Here is a 19,531-nt window from a genome sequence, read left to right on the forward strand (position 1 = left end):
ATCTGCAAGTGTCCTATAAAAGGGGTCTTGGGGTAGTATGATTAAAATTTTGCTTTCTTCACATTTGTAAGTAATGTCAGTCTGCGATAGGAGTGTTTGATGTCCCCATGGTTGTTTAATTTGTACATGGATGGGTTGGTTAGGGAGGTAAATGCAAGAGTTCTGGAGAGAGGGGTAAGCATGCAGTCTGTTGGGGATGAGAGGGCCTGGAAAGTGAGTCAATTGTTGTTCACCAATGATACAGCACTAGTGGCTGATTCATTTGAGAAGCTGCAGAAGTTGGGGACTGATCTTGGAGTGGGGGAGGAATGGGATGTATTTAGGGAAGCAGTGATGGCGTGCGCAAAAGATGCTTGTGGCATGAGAAGCGTGGGAGGTGGGTTGATTAGAAAGGGTAGTGAGTGGTGGGATGGAGAAGTAAGATTATTAGTGAAAGAGAAGAGAGAGGCATTTGGACGATTTTTGCAGGGAAAAAATGCAAATGAGTGGGAGTTGTATAAAAGAAAGAGGCAGGAGGTCAAAAGAAAGGTGCAAGAGGTGAAAAAGAGGGCAAATGAGAGTTGGGGTGAGAGAGTATCATTAAATTTTAGGGAGAATGGAGGGATGTTTTGGAGGGAGGTAAATAAAGTGCGTAAGACAAGGGAGCAAATGGGAACTTCAGTGAGGGGGGCTAATGGGGAGATGATGATAAGTAGTGGTGATGTGAGAAGGAGATGGAGTGAGTATTTTGAAGGTTTGTTGAATGTGTTTGATGATGGAGTGGCAGATATGGGGTGTTTTGGTCGAGGTGGTGTGCAAAGTGAGAGGGTTAGGGAAAACGATTTGGTAATCAGAGAAGAGGTAGTAAAAGCTTTGTGGAAGATGAAAGCCGGCAAGGCAGCAGGTTTGGATGGTATTGCAGTGAAATTTATTAAAAAAGGGGGTGACTGTATTGATGACTGGTTGGTAAGGTTATTTAATGTATGTATGATTCATGGTGAGGTGCCTGAGGATTGGCGGAATGCTTGCATGGTGCCATTGTACAGAGGCAAAGGGGATAAGAGTGAGTGCTCAAATTACAGAGGTATAAGTTTGTTGAGTATCCCTGATAAATTATATGGGAGGGTATTGATTGAGAGGGTGAAGGCATGTACAGGACATCAGATTGGGGAAGAGCAGTGTGGTTTCAGAAGTGGTAGAGGATGTGTGGATCAGGTGTTTGCTTTAAAGAATGTATGTGAGAAATACTTAGAAAAGCAAATGGATTTGTATGTAGCATTTATGGATCTGGAGAAGGCTTATGATAGAGTTGATAGAGATGCTCTGTGGAAGGTATTAAGAATATATGGTGTGGGAGGCAAGTTGTTAGAAGCAGTGAAAAGTTTCTATCGAGGATGTAAGGCATGTGTACGTGTAGGAGGAGAGGAAAGTGATTGGTTCTCAGTGAATGTAGGTTTGCGGCAGGGGTGTGTGATGTTTCCATGGTTGTTTGATTTGTCTATGGATGGGGTTGTTAGAGAGGTGAATGCAAGAGTTTTGGAAAGAGGGGCAAGTATGCAGTCTGTTGTGGATGAGAGAGCTTGGGAGGTGAGTCAGTTGCTGTTCGCTGATGATACAGCGCTGGTGGCTGATTCATGTGAGAAACTGCCTAAGGTGGTGACTGAGTTTGGTAAAGTGTGTGAAAGAGGAAGGTTGGGAGTAAATGTGGATAGGAGCAAGGTTATTAGGTACAGTAGGGTTGAGGGTCAAGTCAATTGGGAGGTGGGTTTGAATGGAGAAAAACTGGAGGAAGTGAAGTGTTTTGGATATCTGGGAGTGGATCTGGCAGCGGATGGAACCATGGAAGCAGAAGTGAATCATAGGGTGGGGGAGGGGGCGAAAATTCTGGGAGCCTTGAAGATTGTTTGGAAGTCGAGAACATTATCTCGGAAAGCAAAAATGGGTATGTTTGAAGGAATAATGGTTCCAACAATGTTATATGGTTACGAGGCTTGGGCTATAGATGGGGTTGTGCGCTGGAGGGTGGATGTGTTGGAAATGAAATGTTTAACGACACTTTGTGATGAGGTGATTTGATCGAGTAAGTAATGAAAGGGGAAGAGAGATGTGTGGTAATAAAAAGAGTGTGGTTGAGAGAGCAGAAGAGGGTGTGTTGAAATGGTTTGGTCACGTGGAAAGAATGAGTGAGGAAAGATTGACAAAGAGGATATAAGTGTCAAAGGTAGAGGGAACGAGGAGAAGTGGGAGACCAAGATGGAGGTGGAAGGATGGAGTGAAAAAGATTTTGAGTGACCAGGAGGATGAAAGGCATGCAAGGAATAGAGTGAAGTGGATCGATTTGGTATACCAGGGTGGACATGATGTCAATGGATTGTGAAGTGTCTGGGGTAAATCATGGAAAGTTTTGTGGGGCCTGGATGTGGAAAGGGAGCTTTGGTTTTGGTTCATTACACATGACAGCTAGAGACTGAGTGTGAACGAATGTAGCCTTTTTGTGGTTTCAGAAGTGGTAGAGGATGTGTGGATCAGGTGTTTGCTTTGAAGAATGTATGTGAGAAATACTTAGAAAAGCAAATGGATTTTTATGTAGCATTTATGGATCTGGAGAAGGCATATGATAGAGTTGATAGAGATGCTCTGTGGAAGGTATTAGGAATATATGGTGTGGGAGGCAAGTTGTTAGAAGAAGTGAAAAGTTTTTATCGAGGATGTAAGGCATGTGTACGTGTAGGAAGAGAGGAAAGTGATTGGTTCTCAGTGAATGTAGGTTTGCGGCAGGGGTGTGTGATGTCTCTATGGTTGTTTAATTTGTTTATGGATGGGGTTGTTAGGGAGGTGAATGCAAGAGTTTTGGAAAGAGGGGCAAGTATGCAGTCTGTTGTGGATGAGAGAGCTTGGGAAGTGAGTCAGTTGTTGTTCGCCGATGATACTGCGCTGATGGCTGATTCATGTGAGAAACTGCAGAAGCTGGTGACTGAGTTTGGTAAAGTGTGTGGAAGAAGAAAGTTAAGAGTAAATGTGAATAAGAGCAAGGTTATTAGGTACAGTAGGGTTGAGGGTCAAGTCAATTGGGAGATAAGTTTGAATGGAGAAAAACTGGAGGAAGTGAAGTGTTTTAGATATCTGGGAGTGGATCTGGCAGCAAATGGAACCATGGAAGCGGAAGTGAATCATAGGGTGGGGGAGGGGGCGAAAATCCTGGGAGCCTTGAAGAATGTGTGGAAGTCGAGAACATTATCTTGGAAAGCAAAAATGGGTATGTTTGAAGGAATAGTGGTTCCAACAATGTTGTATGGTTGCGAGGCGTGGGCTATGGATAGAGTTGTACGCAGGAGGGTGGATGTGCTGGAAATGAGATGTTTGAGGACGATGTGTGGTGTGAGGTGGTTTGATCGAGTAAGTAATGTAAGGGTAAGAGAGATGTGTGGAAATAAAAAGAGCGTGGTTGAGAGAGCAGAAGAGGGTGTTTTGAAATGGTTTGGGCACATGGAGAGAATGAGTGAGGAAAGATTGACCAAGAGGATATATGTGTCGGAGGTGGAGGGAACGAGGAGAAGTGGGAGACCAAATTGGAGGTGGAAAGATGGAGTGAAAAAGATTTTGTGTGATCGGGGCCTGAACATGCAGGAGGGTGAAAGGAGGGCAAGGAATAGAGTGAATTGGATCGACGTGGTATACCGGGGTTGACGTGCTGTCACTGGATTGAATCAGGGCATGTGAAGCGTCTGGGGTAAACCATGGAATGTTGTGTGGGGCCTGGATGTGGAAAGGGAGCTGTGGTTTCGGGCATTATTGCATGACAGCTAGAGACTGAGTGTGAACGAATGGGGCCTTTGTTGTCTTTTCCTAGGGCTACCTCGCACACATGAGGGGGGAGGGGGATGGTATTCCATGTGTGGCGAGGTGGCGATGGGAATAAATAAAGGCAGACAGTGTGAATTGTGTGCATGGGTATATATGTATGTGTCTGTGTGTGTATATATAAGTGTACATTGAGATGTATAGGTATGTATATTTGCGTGTGTGGACGTGTATGTATATACATTGTGTATGGGGGTGGGTTGGGCCATTTCTTTCGTCTGTTTCCTTGCGCTACCTCGCAAATGCGGGAGACAGCGACAAAGCAAAATAAAATGAAAATAAAAAGCATATTCATACTCGCTTGCCTCCATCCATTCCTGTCACTACCCAACCACACAAGAAATAGGATCCCCCCCCCCCTTCAGTGAGGTAGTGCCAGGAAAGGTGAAAAAAGTCCACACTCGTTCTTACTCAGTCTCTAGCTGTCATGTGTAATACACTGAAACCACATAGTTGAGTGAAGTTAGAGCTCACCAAGCATTTTTGGATCATATACTGACTGAATGGAAATGTGTTTGTCAGAAGCATGTAATATGACTAGATGGAAGGCAGAATGCAATGAAGAGTTGTATGAGAGATTTGGTTTGGCAGGGAATGCAAAGGGAATGAATTGTAATATGATTGATGTGGGTGAAAGAATACTTTGAGTTGGTTTGGAAATGTGGAAAAGGTACAAGACAGAGTTTAAAAGGAGAATGTTTGGTAGTACAATTAAAGGATTTGATTTGAAAGAAAGGCCACCTGTGACATGGGGAGATAAAGTAGAGGAGCACTGGAGGGAGAGAAATTGGTGTATGTGAGGGAGGCATGATAGGACAAGGATAAGTGGAGACTTTTATTGTGGCCAACCCCTTTATGGTAGTTTCCTTGAGGAACAGGCATCAGAGAATTAGATAGATGGATAGTACTAATTGACAGGATGCACACTAAAGGTTGATGGATGCTACTGTACTGAGAGGGGCAGTAGGTGGGATGTCTAATTATTTCTTGGTGAAGGTCAGTATAAGAGTTTGTAGTAGCTTTGGGAAGAGTGGAAATGACGTAGGTGAGGTGGTGAGAGTGAATGAGTTCGAATAAAAGGCTTGTGTATGGAGATGCCAAGAGAATAGTGAAAAGTGGCATAAGGTGAGAGTAAATGAGACAAAGGTGATGGATGGGAAGTGGACAGTATTTAGAGAAATATTGCATACATGTGAGAAGGGGGCCGGGTGAGGATGTTTCCTCAGAGGCCCAGTCCTTGTTCTTAACGCTACCTCACTGAGGCGGGAGATGGCGAATAGTATGAAAGAAAGAAAAGTGTGGATTCAGTGTGTGGTATGCAGAAAGTGGGATGTTGGTTTATGAAAAAGTGTAGTGATTGATGGGTTAATGAAATTGATATGATAGGGAAAGAGAAAAGAGAAGAGTATGGTCATTACCTACGGGAATGAAATCTTGAATAAATGAGATGTGTAGAATTAGAAATTAGCATGAGATTGAGAATAAGTTATGAGTTGAAAAAAGTGCAAATGAGAGAGGAGGTTATTAAGATCCATTGTAATGCCTTAAACTTTGTTTATCTTTTTATTATTACAAGCCTCATTCCCATTCATGAAGGGATCAATTGCATAAAGGAATGCTTCTTTTGCAGGAGCCAGCTTATTTAAAAGGTGTTCTCTTCACCAACTCTCCTGTCTGGGTAGACTGACTTCCTTGTTTCTTTAAGTGCTGAGTGCAAATATTTATCCTTATCATGATGGTTTGGGTTCACTTTTGTAATGGAGTAACCTCTTGCTTGCTTTAAGAAATATAAATAAAATGAAAATTGCCATAGCAAGGGAAGGTAGTAGCAGGGCAGTAGGACAGACAAATTTGGAGCTAAGGTGAAACTATAGGTTAGAGTGAGAAGAATTATTCTTTGGAGGATATGTTTTAAGAATTTGCTCTTGGTTACTCAGTAAATGTTAATGTAGGCCAAGAAAAGAACCATCAACTGGAGATAAAACATTCCCATAATTTATACATTAGTTCTGTCATAAGCTAAAGCTAATCAATCAATCTTTTACCTATCATTTTATCTATCATACAACATGGGTTCTGGATGGATATGAGTGAATTGAGAGGCTGTATGTATCTGATCCAACCACAGAGGAAGTGGTGATAGATAGATTGATTGAATTATTGGGATTTTCAATTTTCAGGAGATGATTCTTGAGCTGTTACATGTGTTTAGTGGTGTAATGCGGGGAGCCATCATGCCACTCTCCCTAGACCCAGATGGACAAAACTTCCGAAACTATCATGTCTGGCCAGAAGTTTCCTTAGACCAGATAACTCCATGGCTGCCACAGGTATGCATGAATATATATGTTTAATGAAAGATGTTATCTTTAAGTAGCGGAATAACTATTAATAGACATCTTGCTTGGAGTACATATTAGATATTGTTAACTGAAATTAAGATATTGCATCTCTAAAGATGGATGGATTTCCTGCAAAACCAGTTGAACTATTAGATGTAAACTCAGACTTTCTTCTGTTATGAACATTTTAACATGAATATTTATTTATTATTTATTTTATTTATTTTGCTTTGTCGCTGTCTCCCGCGTTTGCGAGGTAGCGCAAGGAAACTGACGAAATGAAATGGCCCAACCCACCCCCATACACATGTATATACACACACATCCACACACGCAAATATACATACCTATACATCTCAATGTACACATATATATACACACACAGACACATACATATATACCCATGCACACAATTCACACTGTCTGCCTTTATTCATTCCCATTTGCCACCTCCCCACACATGGAATACCATTCCCCTCCCCCCTCATGTGTGCGGGGTAGCGCTAGGAAAAGACAACAAAGGCCTCATTCGTTCACACTCAGTCTCATGCTGTCATGCAATAATGCCCGAAACCACAGCTACCTTTCCACATCCAGGCCCCACACAGCTTTCCATGGTTTACCCCAGATGCTTCACATGCCCTGATTCAATCCAGTGACAGCACGTCAACCCCGGTATACCACATCGATCCAATTCACTCTATTCCTTGCCCTCCTTTCACCCTCCTGCATGTTCAGGCCCCGATCACTCAAAATCTTTTTCACTCCATCTTTCCACCTCCAATTTGGTCTCCCACTTCTCCTCATTCCCTCCACCTCCGACACATACATCTTCTTGGTCAATCTTTCCTCACTTATTCTCTCCATGTGCCCAAACCATTTCAAAACACCCTCTTCTGCTCTCTCAACCACACTCTTTTTATTTCCACACATCTCTCGTACCCTTACATTACTTACTCGATCAAACCACCTCACACCACACATTGTCCTCAAACATCTCATTTCCAGCACATCCATCCTCCTGCGCACAACTCTATCCATAGCCCACGCCTCGCAACCATACAACATTGTTGGAACCACTATTCCTTCAAACATACCCATTTTTGCTTTCAGAGATAATGTTCTCGACTTCCACACATTCTTCAAGGCTCCCAGGATTTTTGCCCCCTCCCCCACCCTATGATTCACTTCCACTTCCATGGTTCCATCCGCTGCCAGATCCACTCCCAGATATCTAAAACACTTTACTTCCTCCAGTTTTTCTCCATCCAAACTTACCTCCCAATTGACTTGACCCTCAACCCTACTGTACCTAATAACCTTGCTCTTATTCACATTTACTCTTAACTTTATTCTTTCACACACTTTACCAAACTCAGTCACCAGCTTCTGCAGCTTCTCACATGAATCAGCCACCAGCGCTGTATCATCAGCGAATAACAACTGACTCACTTCCCAAGCTCTCTCATCCACAACAGACTTCATACTTGCCCCTCTTTCCAAAACTCTTGCATTCACCTCCCTAACAACCCCATCCATAAACAAATTAAACAACCATGGAGACATCACACACCCCTGCCCCAAACCTACATTCACTGAGAACCAATCACTTTCCTCTCTTCCTACACGTACACATGCCTTACATCCTCGATAAAAACTTTTCACTGCTTCAAACAACTTGCCACCCACACCATATATTCTTACAACATATATATTCATACATGAATATATATGTTGTAATTAGTTGTGCAGTAAATGTGCTGTCACTTCGTTAAATGAGAGCTTAAGTGAGATACAGGGGCAAAGTCCTGGAGCAAGAGATTTAGAGATGCAGTGTGGGTAAATGAGAACTGCATGACAAAAGTATGTGGGGCACTGCTTCATGATTTAGCCTGCTTTAGATGTTGAAAATGATTTTTTTAGTGCAGGTAGACAAATAATTCAGGGGATGATTTATGAGGCATATTATCCATATTCAGTAAGAATGGTGATTAACTATTTTTACACATAGTGAGGGATGTTTGCTCCCATTGGTTTCATTTTATATAGGATTTTGAATATAGAATTTTGAATATCCCACTTACTGCTTTCATTATTTAACTTTACCACATGGCATCCTTCATTTTTGTTTCTCATGTGTTTCGTGACCCTTATATTGCTTTCATCTTCATTTCAAAATATCAGTCAATTTTCATCATCATCATGATCCATGAGGAATTGAATATTGTTTTAATGTTTGAGGAGCTTCTGTCTTTTCAAAATAACTCATTCTTTTTTCCCAAAATCTCTGGGATATATTATTTGTGTACATCCTCTCAGTTTTTTCATAGACACGGCTTGTGTCTAATGTGTTAAAGTCAAATGTGAAGTTCGATACTAATATAGATGCTTACTATTTACTTCGTTTGTAGGCTGATATTTCAAGTAAAACAATTGTCCATTGCATCTTATCCCCAATTATTCCTCTGGAATCATTATTCTTAGAAATATCCTTGGCTCTTGTTAGTTCTCTCACTCCATTTCATCTCTGCCACGGTCTTGTTCATCTTCATGCACCTTTGAATATACCATAATACATCTTGTTGACAAACTTATTTGCCACACATTCTCTATGATCCAAAGCCAGCCTAAAAACATTCAACAAAAATTTTTATAATGATTTCACACCACATATCTTAATCACATCTTCATTTTTTGTTGTCTTTCCCTGTGATTCCAACTGTACTATGTGAATTATGCATCTCTGTTGCATACTTTCCTTACCTATATAAATGTAGGTCTTGCATCCATATATCAGAGTTTGGGCAAGTATTCTCTCATACAAGTTACGCACATATTCTCTTCAAGTTCCTTTTATTCACTGGAGCTTTTATTGCACCTTCAATTTTTTCCTTTTCAAAATTCTTCTCATCTTCAATTTTCTCATTACCTTTCAGATTAAACTTTATTTTTGAAAGATCTAATCTCTTCCACAGCATCAATTACTTTAAGTTGCATTTGAAATCAACATCCTTCTCCAACTGACTCACCCCTCAGCCCCAACACACTGCATGTCCCCACCCTCACCACCCCACCCATAAACAAATTAAATGCCATGGTGACAGAACACACCCATAATATAGGCTTACCCTCTCATTGTAGTCATACATAATGTCTTACTGTCTTGATGAAGACTCTTCTTTGCATTTAGGAGCTCTTCTTCCACACCATATATTCACAAACCTTCCACAGAGCATTTCTATCTTATCAGATTATAAATGCCTCATATGTGTCCTGTTTGTTTACGTAGTTGTCACACACATTCTTCAAAACAATCACCTGATACCTACATCCTCTATATTGTTCCTACCAAATCAAACTCTTTGCATGCCACAACTCTTTCAGTCACCAGTCTCCCATATGGCTTACCTGCTACACTTAACAAACGTTTACTTTTGTAATTTGAACCTTCAATTCTGTTTCTCACGGCCAAAGGTGAGAGTAAATGAAACAAGGGGAGTGGATGAAGAGTGAGAGGTGTTTAAGGAAACAGTGATGGCATGTACAAGAGATGCATGTGGCATGAGAAAGGTGGGAGGTGGGCAGATAAGAAAGGGTAGTGAGTGGTGGGATGACGAAGTAAAGTTGCTAGTTAAAGAGAAAAAGAGAGATATTTGGGCAGTACTTACATGGAAGGAGTGCAAATTATTTGGAGATGTGTAAGATAAAATGGCAGGAGGTCAAGAGGAAGGTGCAGGGGTTGGAAAAGAGGGCGAATGAGAGTTGGGGTTAGCAAGTACCAGTAGACTTTGGGGAGAATAAGATGTTTTGGAAGGAGGTAAATTATGTGTGAAAGACAAGAGAACAAATGGTAACAGTGGTAAAGGAAGCAAAAGGGGAAGTAATAACAGGTCGTGGTGAAGTGAGGAGGAGATGGAGTGATTATTTTGAAGGACTGCTAGATGTGGTTGATGATAGAGTTGCAGATGTTTTGGTTGGGGGGTATGTGAAGTGAGAGAATCATGGACAGTGGTTTGGTGAAGAGAGATGTAGTGAAAGCCTTGTAGAAGATGAAATGCAGCAAGGTGGCAGGAATGGAAGGGATTGATGTTGAATCTATTAAGAAAGGGAGTGACTGTTGTTCATTGGTTGGTGAGGATATTTAATGTATAGATGGATCATGGTAAGGTGCCTGAAGATTGACAGAATGCATGTATAGTGCCACTTTATAATGGCTTGGGGGATAAAGTTGAGTGCTCATACTACAGAGGTATAAGTTAGTTGAGTATATCTGGTAAGTTGTATGGGAGGGCATTGTTTATGAGGGTGAATGCATGTACAAACCATCAGATTAGGGAGGAGTAGTGTGATTCAGAAGTGGTAGAGGATGTGTGGATCAGGTATTTGCTTACAGAATATGTGTGAGAAACATGAATTTGCATGTGGCATTTGTGGATTTGCAGAAGGCGTTTGATAGGGTTGATAGAGATGCTTTGTGTAAGGTCTTAATAGACAGTGTGGGAGGAAAGCTACTAGAAGCAGTGAGAAGGTTTTACCGAAGATGTAAGGCTTTTGAACAAGTAGGAAGAGAGGAAAAGTGAATGGTTGGCCTGTGGCAGGGGTATGTGATATCAACATGGTTATTTAATTTGTATATGGTTGGAGTGGTGAAAAAGGTAAATGCCAGAGTTTTGGAGAGAGGGGCAAGTGTGCAGCCTGTGGGGTATCAGATGGCCTGGGAAGTATGACATCTGTTTGCTTATGATACAGAACTGGGGGCAAATTCAAGTGAGAAACTCCAGAAGTTGGAGACTGAGTTTGAAAGAGTGTTTGACAGGAGAAAGCTGAGATTGAATGTGAATAAAAGGAAGGTTATTAGATTCAGCAGGGTTGAGGGAGAAGTTAGTTGGGATGTATGTTTGAATGGAGAAAAATTGGAGGAAGTAAAGTGTTTTGGATACCTGGGAGTGGACAAGGCAGCGAATGGAACCATGGAAGCGGAAGAGAGCCATAAGAGTGGGGAAAAGGGTGAAGGTTCTAGGAGCACTGAAGATTGTGTGGAAAGAGAGAAAGTTATCGTAGAGGGCAAAAATGGGTATGTTTGAAGGAATATTAATCCCAACAATATTATATGGATGCAAGGCATGGGCCATAGATAAGGTTGTGCAGAGGAGGTTGGATGTGTTGTAAATGAAATGTTTGAGGACAATGCGTGGTGTGAGGTGGTTTGATCAAGTAAGTAATGTAAGAGTAAGAGATATGTGTGTTGATAAAAAGTGTGGGTGAGAGCTGAAGAGGATGTGTTGAAATGGTTTGGACATATGAAGAGAATGAGTGAGGAGGATGGATGTGTCAGAAATGGAATGTTTGTGGACAATATGTGGTGTGAGGTGGTTTGATTGAGTAAGTAATGTAAGAGTAAGAGAGATTTGTGGTAATTAAAAGAGTGTGGTTGAGAGAGCAGAAGAGGGTGTGGTGAAATGGTTTGGACATATGGAGAGAATGAGTGAGGAAAGGTTGACAAAGAGGATATATGTGTAAGAAGTGGAGGGAACAAAGAGAATGGGGAGACTAAGTTGGAAATGGAAGGATGGAGTGAAAGAGATTAGGAGCAATTGGGGGCCTGAACAAATAGGTAGGTGAAAAGCATGCACGGGATGGAGTGAATTGGAACAGTGTGGTTTGCTAGGGTCGATGTGCTGTCACTGGACTGCACCAGGGCTTGTGAAGTGTCCGTTGTAAACCATGGAAAGATCTGAAGGGCCTGGATGTGGATAGGGAGCTGTTGTTTTGGTGCATTACACAACATGACAGCTGGAGAATGGATGTGAGGGAATGTGGCCTTTCTTCATCAGTTACTGGTGCTACCTCATTAACACTGGAGACAGTGACAGTGATCAGTAATGGAAAAATTATTGGGAATACCTTAAACTAAATTAAGAATTAGGAGATAGGTTGGAAGACATGGTAATGATGATAGACATAGAATAGTGTTGCAGTAGCTTGCCATTTGACTTGGTCTAAATAATGAGATGTGATGATATTTGTTGTATGAGAGGAATATAATGAATCCAGGAGAGATAGGTTTATGGAGGAAAATTAAGAAAATAAAGAAAATGCTGAAAGTTTTAGGTATTGAGGGACATGATTAAAGAAATAGATAAGCTAAGGAGGATTACACATATAGTTACATTTAAGATAAAGGACATTGTTGGAGTACACTTACTTTTGGTTATACCACAAGATGAAAGTCACCATCATTAAGGTTGTACCATCAGAATAAAATCTCTTTGAAGAATTTTTCTTTCCAAAGGAGTCTGTCCTTTCCCTTTTATATATTGTTATGTAAGCTTGAAGCTGCTACAGACCCTGGACAAGGGGTCCTGGGTTTATAATGATAATTTAAGATGGAGGAAAACAGTGGTATGTTAAAGACAAATATGTATATTGACAGACAGTGATAAATGGCAGTTAATTTTTAAGTAAATGACAGTAACTTGCTGTTTCATTATCTCCACAACTATTCTAAATATGTAGAGTTTTAATTATCATTTTCATTTTCATAGGTTCTGCGACATGTTCGTGGATGCTACAGTACTCTACTCACGTTAGATCTTCCAAATGATGCTCTTGATGTTGTGAAAGATCTGATATTTGACTTAAGGTATGTTTAACCAAGTTCCCACCTCTTTCTGTTTGTGTGTCTTTTTGTTAAACCAAGCAAGTTAGTTGCACATATGAAAGTGGGTACATAAATTGCAAAAAAGTGAAACAGGAAGATGATCACCCACATCACTCAGCTTTTTTTCACAGTTTGGCAGAGTGGTTCATCCCGAATCTCGTCTACACATAACATATTTAACACATCTCCTTAGAACCATCACCAGATTCCCTCTCACTCTCATCTCATCACTCTCCTTTTATTGTAATTCTGGCTTTAGTCCACTTTGTATCAAATTGTACTAACCCTCCTTCAGTGCACTTGTTTAGTCAGTTTTATGAAATTGATTTCCTCCTTATATGTGTGGTATCTCATAAATTCCATAATACATTACTAGATTTTATTTTGTTATTCTGCATTCTTTCTATTCTTATGCTCCTAATGAACATCATCTGGTGTTTCAGATGTATTTTATTTGTAGGGATTTCACAACACTTTCTGGAAACCTCTTCCATATTTGTGGGGCCAGGAATAGGTATCAGAGAAATAGATAGATAGATAGATAGATACAAACCACACCTTCAATGAGACAGGCCTGTACTTCATCGTGAGTTCTCGGTCTTCTTCCTTAAGCATAGGCATAACATTTGCCTCTTCCTTATGTTTGGAACAACCTTCTCTAGTGTTCTGATGAATGATATTTTAAGCAGCTAAGCAAGTGCCTCCACACATTCTGTACATATGGTGAAGTAGATTTTCTTTGATCCATGGGTCTTGTATGTGTCATTTAGTTTTAATAGCCAAATTAAATCATCTCTGTTAATTTTCATATTATCCAAAACTTTTTTTCTTCTTCACTTTTCCAGCATTGATGTAGTATCCTCCTTCCATGTGAAAATATTTTGCTTTTTGTCATTTACCTTTTCACATGTTTCCTTGTCTTTTTCATGAGTTCTTCCGTCTGAGTCCTTTAGCTTGATTAGTTGTTCCTTAACCAGTAGTTTGCTCATAATGAACTTTGAGAAAAGCTTTGCATTGTCTTTTACTTTGTCCACATTATTCTTTTTAAAACATTATTCTCCTAACGCTGCAGTACTTACTTCATGTGATTTTAAATCTTTCTAATGCTGTCTGACTACAGTAATATTTAAACTTCCTTCACAGATCATCCCAGAGCTCTTTTGCTTTTAGCATTTCATGTTGAACCTTGCCTCCTGCTCTATTTTCCTTTCTTTTTTAATCTTTCATGGCACCCATGTCACATCTCCAACATAGTAGATTTCACAAAACCTTCCATAGCGCTGGCCTGTACTCTTGCAAAACTCCTTTTTGCCAACATTCCCTCAAAGAACTTGATGAGCTATATATAGTTGTCTTGATTGTATTTCCTTTGAGGGTTCTGTGCTTCTGATCCCTGTCTTGCATCTTCCTCCACCGCATAGGCAAAATAAAGTACTATATGAACTCTTTTTCCTAAAATTACCTCATTTTTGATATGCTCTATTTCCATGCTGTTTTGTGGAAATAAAGTCAAGCAGTAATATTGTGTTATCCCATTTAGATTATATATGCTTCATTTTAGGCTGATATCAGTATCTCCCTCTTTCCATGAGCATTGAAGTTTTCCTAGTCTGAATCCCAATAATGGTAATCCCTAATTATCAGTAATATACCATACTCATAAAGGGATTATGTGCATCATCATCATCATCTTGATTGTCCCTTCATTGTTATTAATGTACATCATCTTTGGGTTGTTATAGTTTCTTGGAGGGATGTAAACTAATAAACACCAATGAGTATTTTCTTATCACCATAGTTATTCCCATTATGGACTGTTTCAAGGTGGCACTTGCTTATATTTCCTTGAATTTGATGCTATCCCTCACTAAGAGGGCCAGTCCTCTTTCTCCTTTATCTTTCTTGTCCCTCCACATTATCATGTACCCTTCTGGACAAGTTAGGGTAGACTTTAGCTCCTTGGTGAGTTTAGTTTCCAGCACTCTAGTAACATCAAGGTTGCTGTTTCTGGTATGATCTTTGAATTTTAATTCCTTACCATTTACCTTTAGTCCATGTGCATTAATGGACAGAATCTTCAGTCTAAGGTTCTTGATGCTAGCTAGTTCCATCCCTCTTGAGATTCCATCCCTTGTCTTGATCCAGTCCCTCAAATTGCCTGCAGCCAATTTTCTCATTCACCCCTCTCTTCTCTTGTCCTTTTGCTCTTTACATACACTTTTTGAGCTCCTCCTTTCTGGCAAGTTGGTATTACCCATCACCTGCTGATTTTTTTTTCTATTCTTTTTTTTTTTTATGTTGAAGGCTCCACTCATATACAAAAGTCCACATCAAGGCTGGGGACCTTATTGAAATATAGAGAGAATGATAAAAGGGGAAAAGAAAAAATAAGTTAAAATGTCTATGAGTTTCTAAGTGAAAAATCTGTCTTTTAAAATGTGCCAGGTCATAGTTTTTGGGAAAGGCATGAACAGGTAGAGAGTACAAAAGCTTCGATGTGTAGGAAAAGAAGCAGTTAGCAAAACTGCCCACCCTTGAGTTGCCAAGTATTGCTTGGTCTACCTTGTGGTAGCCAGCTCTCAGGGGCAAAAACCAAAGTAAAACCTACAGAAGAGGGAAAGTGAACCAGTGCCGCAGCATAGGGCTGTAGTGTCAAGTTTGGAAGTTAGCCTTGGACATTTTATGTCGGACTGCTTTCAACTCTACTTTGTCACGTAAGGATGCAAAGCTAGATCCAACCCCAGATGTGAGAGCAGTACTTCATACAAGGACAAATCAATCCTATGTATAAACAGGGCAACTATTTAGAAGAAAAGAAGTTTTGGCATCCAAACAGGACACCCAGTATTCTAGTGGCAACTTAGCTATTCCTGTAATGTTGGGCTTCCAAGAAAGACTGGATGTTATAGTAATACCAAGTTTATTCACTGAGTCAAGAGGTGGAATTACAGAACCATCAAAAGTGAGATAAGAGTTATCAGGAGTTTTCAATGGAGATATGGGTAAAAACTTGGTCTTGGAGGCATTAAACTTAACTAGATTTCATCTACCCCTTTGAGATATCCTGTCCAAGTCTGAGTTTATTTAGGACGCTGTGTCAAGACAAGATGCAGTTCGAGTGAATAAGAAGGAGCAGAATCGAAGGATATGGATGAATGCAGTGTTGAGTTGTCAGGGTATGAGTGCATTGGATGACTTGTGGAGAGGAAACTGTTGAATAAAGGAGAACAGTGAAAGGGACAAGACAGAACCTTGAAGGACACTGCTGTTTATGGAGAAAAGGGGGGAGGCTAATCCATCAGCAACTACAGAGATAGATTGGCTGGAGAAGAAGCTAGAAATGAAGGAGCAAAGTGTTGGAGGGAAGCCAAAAGTGGGGAGCATAGATATGAGACACAGATGCCACCCCTTGTCATCTTGAAGGAAGAGGGGTTAGATACTATCATTTCTGCAGTTATAACCTCTGCTATGGATTTAGCAGAGACTTAAGCATCCCCACATAAGATACAGTAATTTACCCAAGGAAAGTCAGAAAAGAAGTTTGTAAATTATTCCAACCAGGTTTGTTGAGGTGCCAGTATTTACTATTAAAAGGGGCTGCTAGAGAGGGAGTTGCTGTTAGAATAGATACATTTATAAGGGTATGATCAGTAGAACCAATTAGGGGCGAGATTGTGTACTCAGCAGGGTGGAATAGTGGTGAAAAAATAGGTCCAGAATATTAAGAGAAATCACAGCAGTCTGGAACATGGGTAGGGTGAGAGATAATTTACTCTAGATCATTGAGAATGGAGAACGTGAGGACTTCAGTCCCTCCATTATCCATATTGAAGGCATTCAACTATCCCCTCTGGTGAATGTTGAAATCCCCAAGGTAGAGGATCTCGGTTTTCAGGTGAGAGGATGTCACAGGAGTTTAGATAGTCAAAGAAAGATAGAGAATTTGTAGAATTAGGAGAGCAATAGGTGAAGCAGAGGAAGAGTGTAGAATTAGGAGAGCAATAAGCAAAACAGAGGAAAAGTGTGGTCGTTGTGAAACAGACCTTGAGCCGCACAGCATCAAAGTTTGGGGACTCAAGGTCCTTGAGGTGGGCAACAGGTGTGTTGATGTTGGAATAAGCACAAACACTTTTGGACTGGAATTGTGAGTGGTGATTAAAGTTGGATATGAGAAAGGGATTAATGAGAACATCAATTGACAATTGTGTCTCAGAGAGAAATAAGATGTTAGGAGAGGTACTAGACATGTTCAGCAGAGAGGTTACGAGAGACCATGAATATTGGTATAGTAAATAGAAAAAGAGGGAGGTTTCACAGAGAAGAAAAGGTTATTTAGGGGCCAGTACTACAATGCCAGAGCCCTCCCTCTCATTAGCAGTAGAGTCAAGCAGAAACTCGGAGATTCATAGCACCCTGTGATGCTGGGAACTAGGTGCCATAGATTTGTTGGACTCTATCATGATGAGACTTAAAAATGTTTGAATGGACAGGGAAGCAAGGTTTGAATAGCAAGTGAATTATTGAAAAGAGCTGTCAAGGACTTAAGTATTTTCATTTTTCGCCTCTTTCATTGTTCTCAGATGATATTTATTAGGGCCTGTCGTTAAGTATATTTTCGTTCCATTTATTGCTAAAAGTATCTTTTCAGCTTTGATATTAAATTATCTGTTTGTGTAATGTGAGCTTGCACTGGAAACTTTTGATGAATTCCAAATATCATTATGTAAGTTGAATGTAACCATATTACATGGATGAAGACTCTCTTTCCTTGTTCTGCTTCTGGTTGATTTTGGTGGGCTTGTTTTCCTTCCTTTTTGTTGGAGGATTTGCTGTACTGTATAGGCCTCTTGTGGGGGAATGTACTGTAAGGGACTAGAGTTGCGCCATTTTAGGACAGCAGTTTTCATTCACACCTTGATTTGTACCATCATCATCATATATCAGCAGATTAGGTATCCATTATTGTTGTGGTTCTGCCTCATTGATCTTGACTGGCATTTTGGTTTAAAATCTACACCTCATGCTCAATTCTGTGGATAACAGAACCATTCTATATTACAGAAACTGTTTTCCTCCAGTTTAACAATGGTAGGAGTGTCTCATAGACAAAGCTTACCTTTCAAGTCATGATGGGAGGATTACCTTACAAGAGACCCACTCTAACTCTCATACACTTTGACCATTGCATACTACTATCAATAGGAGACAGGGCCCCTTCCATAGTAATAACAGCTGGCCAAGCCCTCATATGAATAAGATTATGTGTTTATATAGGAAATCAAATTTTTTCTAGAGCATCTTGGAGTAGGTTCTGCTCCTTCCCTCTGTTAGTTTGTGATTTTATCTTATTTTTCCTCCAAATAATGATGATGGGGTTTTTGAGATGGGGATGCTGGTGCATTAGAAAAACTCATTTTTCATTATGATTCACCAAAGGAGTCTTTTGTCCCTTCTAAGGTTTTGCTACTTGTCAGATTGCTTCTGGTACCCCATTGTACTTATATCCGGCTCTTGTTAAGGCATTTCTGTTTCATTCCATGAGTCATGATTAGGAAATGTGAAAGATATATGTTTTGCCATCGTTATTACTAGAAAGTCCCTTTTCCGTGACTACCCTCTCCAGGATTCTACCAGTAAAGTGATAGACATCAGAGCTCGCAGTTTTTGATGGTGCAAGATGTTGGGGTCCCATCTTGGATAGAGGCATAGGACAAGATGAATTTATGTTCTTGCATTATTGTTGGGGAATATGGACATAAACCAGCAATCCTATGATTATAATTTCCTGACAAACCTGTCTGTGATTTGCCAAGGCACAGAAGGAAGGGGTTTATCATGCTGTAGTTGTTGCATCCATCTGGGCCCCCATATTCATACATGTATACCTTGTAGGTGCATAAGGGAGGAGCTCCACTCAGAAGGTTGTATATAGACAGTCATTATTGTCAGTGCTTCTAGCTTCTTTATTTTGGGCTTACACTGAGGACTGGGTTGTCTGACAAGTAACAGTGTGAATTTCTTCTGTAGAAAAAAAGATGCTTTTATACATGGGAGTTCTGACACTTTTCTAGTGTACTTAAGTTTTTCATGTAGTGGTGTACACTTCCTATTGTGAAATGCATTTATAATTCCCAAGCACTTACATGTGCTTTTGTTTGATATGCCGTTTCATGTTCAGCCTTAACACTTACCCATTTACTGTCAGATTGTCCTCCTTTTCATTGTAGGACCTAGGAATTCATCTGAGACAGGCTTGTACTTCTTCCTAGATCAAAGTTTGTTGTCAAGCCATCTTTGTTTGAGGTGCATTAACCTCAACAACCCAGACATGAATTCATCCTGCATGGAAGCTGTAGATCATCCCAGTCAAATATTTCCTTGATCATGAGAGGTTTTCAGCATGCCAAAAGTGGGTTTAGGCATTTAAATCTACTGAAAGATTCTTTGAACAACAGTCTTTCCATAATGTATTTTGTTTAAAAAATGTGTATGTTGTTTGATTCCCCCGTATTAGATGTGAGCACAGAGTGGCAGAACTCAGTTCTTTATTTAGACTGTTAAGCTTTTATACAGGTCTTTCCAGGAGAGTACAGACCAAATGCTTTTCTCATACAGGTATTGCAGCTAACAATACCTGAAAATTGTGAGACACACCTTGGACTAGTGCGCCTTTGCTTGAGAGCCCAGT

General features: G+C 40.3%; 1 protein-coding gene across 1 annotated transcript in view; it reads left to right on the forward strand.

The window, feature by feature from the left end:
* The window catches only part of Sec5 (secretory 5), a 142,079-nt gene that overhangs the window by 59,379 nt on the left and 63,169 nt on the right, over positions 1 to 19,531 (forward strand). Inside the window, exons 10-11 of the mRNA XM_071664208.1 lie at positions 6,021 to 6,170; positions 12,728 to 12,825. Of these exons, the coding sequence (XP_071520309.1) occupies positions 6,021 to 6,170; positions 12,728 to 12,825 (248 nt within the window). The remainder of the gene's footprint in view (positions 1 to 6,020; positions 6,171 to 12,727; positions 12,826 to 19,531) is intronic.

The sequence above is a fragment of the Panulirus ornatus genome, chromosome 8 (genome assembly GCF_036320965.1).
Source record: "Panulirus ornatus isolate Po-2019 chromosome 8, ASM3632096v1, whole genome shotgun sequence".
Lineage (NCBI taxonomy): Eukaryota > Metazoa > Arthropoda > Malacostraca > Decapoda > Palinuridae > Panulirus > Panulirus ornatus.